The sequence below is a fragment of the Labeo rohita genome, chromosome 22 (assembly GCF_022985175.1).
Source record: "Labeo rohita strain BAU-BD-2019 chromosome 22, IGBB_LRoh.1.0, whole genome shotgun sequence".
Classification (NCBI taxonomy): domain Eukaryota; kingdom Metazoa; phylum Chordata; class Actinopteri; order Cypriniformes; family Cyprinidae; genus Labeo; species Labeo rohita.
The window spans coordinates 18,549,985-18,562,054 of NC_066890.1; the positions used below are offsets into that span (position 1 = coordinate 18,549,985).

The window sequence follows — 12,070 nt, forward strand, 5'->3', positions numbered from 1 at the left end:
TAAAATAAAATGTAATTATATATTTTTATGGGCATTTTATTTTTTGTATTTAATATTTATCATCATAAATGATAAAAATGTAATAAAATACAATGTAAAATAAAAAGTTGATATTTCTAAAAAAAAAAAAAAAAAAAAAAAAAGAACATACAAGTAAAATTATATATACATACCATGAACTGTTATCATACTAAAACTAAATATTTTGTTTATTTAAAATAACTGCTAAAAATGTAATAATTAATGAGATAAATGTTACAATTTTATCATGATAAAAGGGATTTTTAATAACGAATTCTAATAGTCAAAAGTAACCATGTTTAAGATAAAACTGCAAAAAAAAAAAAAAAAAAAAAATTGTTAAAAAAGGCATTTATATTTCTATTAGTCAAAAATAACCATATATAAGATCAAATGTATAAAATAAAAAGTTGATTCATATTTCTAATAGTGAAAGAAGCATATCTAAGATAAAATGTAAAAAATAAAAATTCAGAGTTAAAATTTAAGGCATTTATATCTCAAATACTCATATAACCATAACCATACAGAAGATAAAAAAAAAAAAAAAAAATAAAAAATAAAATAAAAATTTATATTTCTAAAAAAAAAAAAACATATAGAAGTTCAAATAAAATAAATAAATAAATAAATAAAAATCAAAAGTTAAAGTAAAAAAGGATTTATATTTCTAATAGTAAAAAACATATAAGATAAAATAAATAAATAAATACAAAAGAGTAAAAAAAAGTTACAAATAAAAAAATTACTTTTTTTTTTTTTCAAATTTATTTAAAAAGGTAATTTATATTTTTAATACTCAAAAATAATATATAAAATAACCAAAAAAAAATCAAAAATTTAAATTTGAACATATATGTTTTTTTGGACTATTACAAAATATATAATCCTTTTTTTATGTTAACTTTTTCTAAAATGTTATCTTATATATGTTTTTATATATTTTAATACTAAAACTAACCATATATAAGATAAAAAAATTTAAAATACAAAAGGGATTTATATTTCTAATAGTAAAAATAACAATAAATGAGATAAAAAAAAAATCTAAATAAAATAAAAAATGATTTATATTTCTAATAGTTATTTTTATGCAATGTACGTAATGAGGAAAATAATGTACGATATTGTCTAAATATTAAAATATTATATAATAATAATTTTTTGTACTGCTTTTAATTTATGCTAATTTAAATTAAAACTATTTTTTAATTACACTAATTAAAAAAAAAAAAATGATAATATGAATCTCTAATAAAAAATCATTAGAGAACATTGCGATATCGACAGACACTCAAAAGTCCAAAACATACAAATTTTTAAAACATACAAAGCATTACAGTAAAGAGAATTTAGGAGATAATGGAGCAAAATTATCCCCAAGTTAAACATAATGTCCTATATCTTTCTTTTGAAATATGAAATACAACCTTCACATGCTTATGTCAGGTTTGATGAGACTGACTTTCTCGTTGTGAACAGACTGAAAGTGAAGCTGGACTGCAGCTCAAGCACACCTGAGTTGTCCTCATCCTTGCGGATTTTGAGTTTGACCAGGTCTTCGCTCTGCTGGAGGATCTGGACGGCGTCCTCCATGGAGCAGTTCTCCAGACGGATGTTATCTATGGCCAGCAGCTTGTCTCCGGGCTCCAGAGTTCCTGTTCTGCAGGAAGAAACCATGAAACGCGCTTCAGTCTCACAAACAAACACTCAACACCTCTGCAGAGTCAGACAACAACTACAGCTCTACTTGTTTTTCTGCAGTGCAAAGCTGCAAAGAGGTTTTTCATCGAACAAGAAAAGATACCTATATTTCTAAGCGACAAAAACAAGAATATAAATGCGTTCTGAAATATTTTGACATATTGGTTATAAAATATGGATTTTATATGATAAAGCACAAAAAGAAAGCACATGACTTCCCTGTTATACAGTAAATTATATATGGAGTTTGTCTCCCCCTACAGGACATATTCTGCATTTTGTTCATGCATCTATAATAACGATAATATGTCTGTGAAATATTTTAGCATCAGATGTAATGTTTCAATACATTTGATAAATGTGATAATTATACTATTATAATTAATATTATATATGAATGCAAAAGAATATATGAATGCATAATTGTAAGTATATGTAAGTCTTTTTAAGACTAAGAAGCAAAAACAATGAACAAAATTATATATATATATATAATACACAAAATAAAATAAAATGAAAAGCATATATAAGGATAAACAAAAATAGTGTGTTTAATATTATATGAATATAACAAAATAATAAATATAAATACTTATATAAATACTTCATTATATATATAAAAAAATACATATTAGAAATTACATTTTTCAGTGGGCAAAAACATTTATATACATATAATTTAAACAGTGAAACAAATAATAAAAAATAAAAATTAAATTAAATTAAATTAAATATATACATAAAATGTATATATTTATATTTAATTTAATTTTTTGTGTATATATAAATAATATATATATATATATATATATATATATGTTTATATTTTTATTTAATTTTATATAAATGCATATATGTATAAAATACTAGGAATTTACTTTTTTAAGAGCCAAAAAACAAAACAAAAAAACAAATAAATAAATAAAATAAAATAACAGGTATTTACATTTCTATAAGCGTAAGCTAAAACATGAAACATAAAACATTATACATAAAATTAAAATAAATAAATAAATAAATAAATAAAACTAAATTAATTAATTAATTAATAATTAAATAGGCATTTATTTTTAAAATAAAAAAAATAAAATAAAATAAAATAAAATAAAAAATAACGGATATTTATATATTATATATTTATATTTATATATAATATACTATTTGTAATTAAAAAATAAAATCTATTTATATTCATATTCAGAATTTATATTTCTGTGACCAAAAACCTTTAGATACTTAAAATGAAAAAAAAAAAAAAAAAAACAATTTTTATATTTTAAATAAAAGGGTTATCACAAGATTTGCATTTCTAAGAGGCAAAACAATTGTTAATTGTATATTTGTAAATAATTCTTTATGCTACAAATTTAGCATAGAGAAAGCGTATTTAAAGGCTCATGAGTATGTTATATACCTAAGTGTTTTTGCAAGTATTTTTAAGTGTTTTTTTTTTTTTTTTTTTTTTTTTTTTCATACCTGTGTGCCATGCTGCCTTTTTTAATGTCAGATATGATAAGAGGCTCTCCTGGCTTCTTACTGGCTGTAGAAAGATGAGAAAACACATCAACAGTGTAGTGTTTCAGTACATCTCACACACACACAAACTCGGTTTCAAGGCAAAAATGGAAACTCTTATCTGGATCCAGCATGAGCGAGAGGCAGACGTTCAGAGAGAATATTTTGTGCAGAAGGAATAAAACATTTTAAGAGCCGAATTTAATAACAAGTGTATAAAAATTCCCAGCATCCAGTGACTGTGCGTCTTTTATAATTGTTTTCATCACGGGTGAAGCAAAAAGACATATATATGCTGGTATTTAAATGGTACTCAAAGCTAATTCACAGAATATCATGGTATGTGAAATATAAATATATGTGAAGAAGAGCTGAAAACACACTGTGCTCTGGTCCTGAGGCTACTGAAAACACACAACACATCATCCGGTGTGTTCAGGTACTCAGCAAAAAATACCTGTGGGAGAAAGATTTCACAGAAAGAGAGAGAGAGAGACAGAGAGACCACACACATACATACACACACACACACAAAGAAAACAGGACGATCTTTCAGTCTGACTCAAGCTGGACTCCAGTTCACAGGCTGTTTGCTCAAACTGAGCTTGGGTTTGGGTTCAAGATGGACCATGACCTTCAAGATTGGAAGATTTATCATGTCACAACCCTTGAACTAAAAGGCTTTACCACAATATAAATTACTACACTGATGACAGCTGACACACACACACACACACACACACACACTGGTATTTCTGTCATTATTTCTGTTTTTTTCTACTGTACAAACTGTATTTTCTATCCCATTACTCTAACCCTAACACTCACGGGAAACTTTCTGCTATTTTACACTTTCAAAACACATTTCCTCATGGGGACCCAAAAAATGTCCCTACAAGGTTAACATTTACCGGTATTACTATTCTTGTGGGGACATTTGGTCCTCATAATGTAGGGAATACTAGAAACACACACACACAGACACACATATGTTAAATTATATGTGTTACATGTAAAAATGACTAAACACAAATAAAAAGATATAATACATCAGTCCTTTAAATGAACATTTAAAATAATAATGTAAAACATATAATTTTGTTTTATTGTACTAATAAAATAAATTGTAATAAAGTAAAATGAATCATTATGCAGGGATGTGTATTTTGAACAACAACAACAATAATAATAAATGTTTTAAATATTATACAACAATTATATAAGTATTAATATTATTAATAATAATAATAATAATAATAAATGCAATTTTTGCTACTACTAATAATTATAAATTACTAATCTAAAATAACAATAAAACAACAACAATAATAATACGTTTAAAATGTTATACAACAATTATATAAACTAATAAAATAATAATAATAATAATAATAATAATAATAATTTACTAATATAAAATAATAAATGTTTTAAATATTATACAACAACAAAAAATAAATGTAAAATACTACTCCCATTACCACTAATAATAATAAATCACTAATTTAAAATAATTAAATAATTAAATGTTTTTATTATTATACAACAACGACGAGAACAATAAAACTACTACTACTACTACTAATAATAATAATAAATTACTAATATAAAACAATAAATTAAATACATGTTTTAAATATTATAGAAAAATACTACTACACCTGCTACTATTACTACTACTACTTAGAATAAATCACTAATATAAAATAATAAAACAGTTAAATGTTTTAATTATTACACAACAATGACGATGACAACAACAATACATGTTTTAAATGTTATACAATAGTTATATAAACTAACTAACTAACAACAACAACAATAATAATAAATTACTAATATAAAATAATAAATGTTTTAAATATTATACAACAATTATATAAACTAACAACAACAACAACAATAATAATAATAAAAAATTACTAATATAAAATAATAAATGTTTTAAATATTATACAACAACATAAAATAAATGTAAAATACTACTCCTACTACCAATAATACTAATATACTAATACTAATACTAATACTAATACTAACAACAATACTACTACTACTACTAATAATAATAATTTAATCATTTTAAAAGCTGAAAATTACATTACTATACACAAAATTAACATTAATATATAATAAATCATCAATAAACATTTAAACAGTATATAGTAAATAATAATACAATGTATAATAATAGTAAGTTAATTATTTTTGGGGAACACACATGCTATGAAAATGTGCTTTTAATGAATCAGGACAAAATATATCTACATATTTAAAGGAAAAACTAGACTACTGCAACTTGTTACTTATGATGATATTTTCTTGCAATTTCCAAAAACAAAACAAAAAAACAAACAAAAAGGTTGCATTTGGGTTTTAGAACTATTCAGTTACAGTTGTTTTCATTTAAGCCAGCATCCAATTACTACAGTATAAATCTGATTAATTTACATAACTGATATATATGCTAATTAATATCGTGTCAGAACTGTTGCCTAACAGTTGAGCCTTGGTGTTTGTGCAGGAGATTCAGGTTCAAATCTGATTTCAACTCTTTTGATTTTTCCCTCAAAGTGCCTCGTACACATTACTACATGCTATAGCATAGCTTATAAGCATGGTGAGATGTCTCAGACGTCTGAAGGATAAAATAAGAATTGCACTTAAAATTGTGAAAATTGAGTCTTTTCACTGATTGATAGAGTTCTTTTGTGCATGTTGTACAGTGCAAAGCATGTGATTAATATCAACCGTCATGCAAGTCTAGTACAAGTTTAATGGCCCTTGATTCCTCAGTGTTTATGCCGTAAAGAAGCTTTAGAGGAACGTCAGATGGAAAGAAGCCAGACAGACCCAAGAGCTTGAGTAAACAAGCCCACGGAAAGCCTGTGAGAGCCGCGTAAACACTTCCTCAGAAACAGAGTCTCTGTTGATCGGGGTACTGTAACTCTGTGACACGGACAAGACGGGACGCCCCGTATCGGGTGGTCTGCACACGAACATGCCCCGTGAAGAAAAACGATACGCAGACGTGTTTAACGACACAGCGCATGACGACTGGAGTGGATGTCAAAACATTTGTGTGGGTTTATTTTCCGTGCGTTTGGGGATATAAAGTTTAACTACGTCTCGGTGAGTTTGAGAAGCGAAATGGAGAATGGTAAAATAGGCCAGGGAGAGAGGGATCTTAAAATCTCCCCCAAAAAAAAGATTCAGAGGGAATGGCTTAAATGTTTTTGGGGATGAAAACACATCAGGAAAGCAATAATGTGATATGACTTTTAGAGTGTTATCGCTGCAAAAATAAATGTAAATGAGTAATCCTAAAGTGAACTTACCTAAATTTACCTTACATGACACCAATACTGTAACACTTATACTACTGTTATTTCTTTATGTATCTTGCTCATTTCTATATATAGTCATTTTTGCATATATAATATTTGCGTACATATTAGTTGTAGAATTCTTAGAATTAAAAGAACACCAAAATAATAATGTAAAATAAGACATAATTTATGTTATTATACTAATAAAATGGATCATTATGCAAAGATGTGTATTTGTGAATAAAAGAAAAAGCACACAAAATGACTAAATTAATACTAAGCGTAATTAAATAAAATTAATAATAATAATAATAATAATAATAATATTAAAACTAAATGTTTTAAATATTTTACATCGACAATAACAATAATAAATCACTAATATAAACTAAATGCAATAAATGTTTTAAATAGTATATAATAATAACAATAATAATAATAATAATAATATAAAAAAATAAATGTTTTACATATTATACATTGACAATAACAAGAACAATAATAAATCCCTAATATAAACAAAATGTAATAAATGTTTTAAATAGTATATAATAATATTAATAATAATGGTAATAATAATAATAATAATAATAATATAATTAAAAAAACAAATATTTTAACTATTATACACCTACAACAACAACAACAACAACAACAATAAATCACAAATATAAACTAAATGTAGTAAATGTTTTAAATACTATATAATAATAATAATAATAATAATAATAATAGTAATAATATACAATTGTATAGTAACAAAAATGTTTTGTTGTTTTTTTTCTGTTACTGCAACAAAGTCATATAAAAATCTTCTGAACATTTTCAGAAGACATATATATATATATGTGTGTGTGTGTGTGTGTGTGTGTGACACTGATTTTACAACATATTAAAACAGAAACCATTTTTTTTCCAGTCTATTTTTTATTTTTTTATTTTTTTTTACTGGTGAGTAGAAGAGAGTTTCAAAAACATTAAAGGAATTATTTTTCCAAACCTTTGATAATGTGTATACATATTATTATTATACATTATTATTATTATTACTATTATTATTATTATTAAAAGACTGTAGCATCAAAGTGACAGTTTAACTTTGCACAGTTTTTTTTTTTTTTTTTTGGCTATAATAATTAATTAGTAACTTCATTAGTGAATCAGATTATTACTGTCAAAATCATCAGGAAACACTGCATGCATGATGGTGGAGTAGATAAATTGTTTCTTCCCATCTAAGTGGGAATTCTTGACCAAAATATGCTGCAATGTTTCCCTAACTAAATAAACAAGATCCCCAGAACCTTGATGTCAAAACTAAACCACTGAAAAAAAAAAAGTAATAGTGAGGTCTTACCACTGATTGTGATGCCCAGTTCCACTCCTCTCTTCTTCTGCAGCTTCACATGAAATGTTCCACTGCTAGGCACAACAGATTCTGGCCATACGACAAAAACAACATTATGATGGAGCGCAAATATGATTGCAACTGATTTTAATTAAATACCAATAAAAACTGAAAATAAAGTTTAAACTTCATGTCTTCATGTGAAAAACGTGAACACTTATGTTTTAAAGAGACTTGTATGGCTTAATGTAACATAAATGATGTGTCTTATTGAAATATGTAGTAGAAAACCCATGAAAGATTAACATTATTTTAAAAAAAATCCACATTGTTTTATACATATTATGGACTGTGGAGGGCGCCATTGATTCGATGATGTAAAATGGTTGCACTCAGAGAGCTATTGGTGCTACCTGTTACTGGTGCAGTTCCTGGTGCTGGTGCAAATACTGCAAATACTGGTGCAAATACTGACACGATGCCACATTGTGCAGCTTTTGGTTGTGATTTTCAGTCGAAGGGCAACAAGAGAAACGATGTAAGTCTCCACTGCTTTTCCTAGCGATAAGAAGTGGAGAAAAGAATGGGAAGATGCCTGTGGATGAGTAAAACATCCTAAAGACCAGCGTCTTTGTTCTCTCCACTTTAGCCCCGGTGGCTTTGAGACTTTAAGTCGACCACAGCTACTGAAAGAGCCTACAAATGGCAGAGACAAGAAACGCTAGATGCCATCCTGGCAGGACATAACATGTCGACGCTTGTCATGATGCTGCAGCCACTGAAGGAGTTTCTCAGTGCCGTTTTCTCTCGATATCCAGGAGTGTTTTGAATCGATGGTACGACATTTGGTTTAAGCCTACGCTTATATCCATCACCATCTGTAAGCTCTTTCAGTAGCTGTGGTCTTTGTAGCAGTATTTTATTTACTAAGTTGTGTTGCGGTAAAAAATAGCGCCAGTAGTGCCGAATGCAACCATTTGACGTCATCGAAAGTAATGGCGCCCCTATAGTCCAAAATGATGTGATTTTTTAAATAACGTAAAACTACATATTTCAGTAAGAGACATAATTTATGTTATATTAACCTTTGTGCGGTAATACAAAAAAAGCTACACATAGGTCCTTAGTGGACAAAAATGTCCATGTCAAAAAACTGTCATAAAATTTGAAGCTTGGGAGCAAAGAGTTAAGTTCGGTCTCATTTTAAAGAAGACCCATGGCAGATTATTGCTGAAGTAGAAAAAGTAAGAAAAAAAAAATTGAAACCAAAAAAAAAAGTTATAGAGGTTTAAGTTTATGAAAATGCTTTATGAAAAATGTTTTATATAAAATATATGTTTTATGAAACATGTTGAACTCTAAACTAGAAAATCAAAGCCATAAATCTAAAAAAGTTGTGTTCCAAATTTGAGGTTGATATCTTAAAAAATGAGCTTTCAGGAGGATTTTGTTTGGGCACAGTACTACATTTTCCCCATTAGGTGCCAGCAAAACTCCGCTGGTGCACACAGTGGTTGGATTTGTGATTTGCAGTATTTTTTCTTTCCCAAATATTACAAGCACACACACATTTTTTTTTTGTTTGTTTTTTTTTAATGACACACATACAAACCAAACTCTGACATCCATACCAACACACCCACACAATTATAGCTGCATTATTTATCCAGTTGGCTCTATAATATGCAGAAGCAGAAAACAGAAATAAAGCAAGTATTTGCTTTATTGGACAAATCTAAAAAAATGGCACCATCTGGTAATTTTTTTTTTTTTTTTTTTTTTTCATTTTGAAACCTTGCCAACAGAATGAAAGTCTATTCACAAAAACTGCATCATTTTACAGTTAAATGCCACTGTGATTAAATGGGGACATATTTGTCCTTAAGATCCTGATAGGAACTATTTTTTGCACCCAGTGCAAAACAGATTTATTAAAGGAAATGGGGGTGAAATAGTAAAATTCCAATAAAAATACACATCTGTGCCAAAATTTATGCAGCTGGCAATAACACAGGCAAAATGATAAAAAAAAAAAAAAATGTCCAAAAGGTCGCACAAGGGTTAAGCCTAAACGTCTTAAAACCCAGGTTTCCCTTTAAGAGCCTGGTGGAGAATGTGAAAAACCTGACTAACCTGCCACATCAAACTCAATCTCTAGTGTGACCTTATTGGCCAGAGCAGCATCCCGGAGCAGCTGATTGGCCTCTTCCAGCGTTCCGTCTTCTGTAGGAATTCCGTTGATGGATAAGACTCGGTCTCCAACCTGGAGAAGCCCACACCTGTAAATCAAAACAGGACAGATGGACTAAAAAGCTCTAGAAATGGTCATATCATGTTCCTTTCCTGCATCAACTTAATCACAGTCAGTCCAAACAAGCCCTTAAATAGATAGTTCACCCAAAAATGAAAATTTTGTCATCATTTACTCACCCTCAAGTTGTTCCAAACCTGTATGTGTTTCTTTTATCCAACGAATGTTGGTAACCAACTAGTTGACCTTAGCCACTGACTCTCCACTGACTAGTATTTTTTCCCATACAATGGAACTCAGTGGCTATTGCCATCTGCTAGGTTACCAACATTCATAAATAATAACAGAATTTTCTTTTTGAGGTAAACTAACCCACAACTAAATGGGCGGATTCTTGCCCAAAAAAGGTGCAGAGTGGACCAGACTTCATGGCAGCAGTCAGAAGTCTGGTTGAAAATATGAAAGTTAATTTATCAAACACAACAACAAAAATCGCGTGATTTACAATAAGAATACTGTTTTCACAGGTTTCTACATGCAAGCCCAGCGTCACTGTGAGAAACTACGTGTGTATGGAAGAGAACAACTGACCTGACATACAATGACTTCCAGCCCAAACACCACAAATGTCACACACTGCCACAGTACAACACAGCTCAGCACACATCAGATCACTCGCTTCATGCTACAACAATTTCACACCAGGAATGACTCACGAAAACAGAAACAGACACATTTACAAATCTGAATATAATTACGGAGAGTTCGTTTAGGGTCTCATCTAGTGGTTGCAGATACAGTAAAAATGTTTATGCATGGACAGCAACGGAACTACCACATTCAAGACCCAAAAAGGTAGTATGGCCATCGCTAAATAGTCCATGTGACAACAGTGGTTCAACCGTAATGTTATGAAGCTACAATAATACCTTTTGTGTGCAAAGAAAACAAATATAACAACTATATTCAACAATTTCGTATCTTCTGTGTCAGTCTTCAACATGGCCTGGAACATGATAGTTGTATTGCTCTCAGATTTCATCAAAAATATCTTAATTTGTGTTCCAAAGATGAACGAAGGTCTTACAACTTTGCTTTGACTAACAACATGAGAGTGAACAATTAATGACCCTTTAAGAAAAAGAAGAATCTCAAATAAAAAGAGACTCATGACTCATGAGACAGCTGTTGACATACAGTAAGAAGAGCTATAGTTGGCAAAGTGCTAGCCAAATGTTAGCAAAACAGCTGAAATAGCACCTTTGTAGCAATTTAGTTTCGCATGTTCCAACAATTTCTTTGGACTAATGCAAAGAGACCCTTGAGACAATGATTGCCACACAGTAAGAGTTTAGAGCTATAGCTAAAAAAAAACATTGTTAAAGTTTGGCAGAGAGCTGATGTAGCACTTTAGTATCAACTTAGTCTTTGATGTTTCACCTAAATTTCCTTTTGGACAAAGAAAAAGAGACACAAATGAGACAACTAGAGCTAAGAAGTAGCCAAACGTTAGCAAAAGTTAGCAAAGTAACGTGACAACTTAGTTTCGAAGAGACACAAACAAGACCATTTTTGACATAAGATTTTAAAGCTACAGTTTGCATAATGTTAGCAAAACATAGTATAAACTTCGTCTCAGATGTTTCTCCTAAAAGTCCTTTGGTCAAATAAAATGAGACCCAAATGAGACAGTTGTTGACATACAATAAGAATTTAGAGCTATAAAATGAATGTTGATAGCATAGAGCAGATCATTTCTCACAATATTGACAATATTGAGAGCTCTGGTGAAATTCTAGATTACTGGGGTCTTTTTCTCTGGAGAAACATCTGAAATGCACAAGCCCCAAGTTAGGATCCATTAGCTCTCATTTAATCTCACTGCTGTCTAGGAAAAAGCAT

General features: G+C 28.9%; 1 protein-coding gene across 1 annotated transcript in view; it reads right to left on the reverse strand.

The window, feature by feature from the left end:
* Positions 1 to 12,070, reverse strand: part of grip2b (glutamate receptor interacting protein 2b) — a 176,742-nt gene that overhangs the window by 21,989 nt on the left and 142,683 nt on the right. The window contains exons 13-16 of the mRNA XM_051095091.1: positions 10,051 to 10,196; positions 7,927 to 8,007; positions 3,202 to 3,265; positions 1,539 to 1,684 (exon numbers count right to left, since the gene is read on the reverse strand). Coding sequence (XP_050951048.1) covers positions 1,539 to 1,684; positions 3,202 to 3,265; positions 7,927 to 8,007; positions 10,051 to 10,196 — 437 coding nt within the window. The remainder of the gene's footprint in view (positions 1 to 1,538; positions 1,685 to 3,201; positions 3,266 to 7,926; positions 8,008 to 10,050; positions 10,197 to 12,070) is intronic.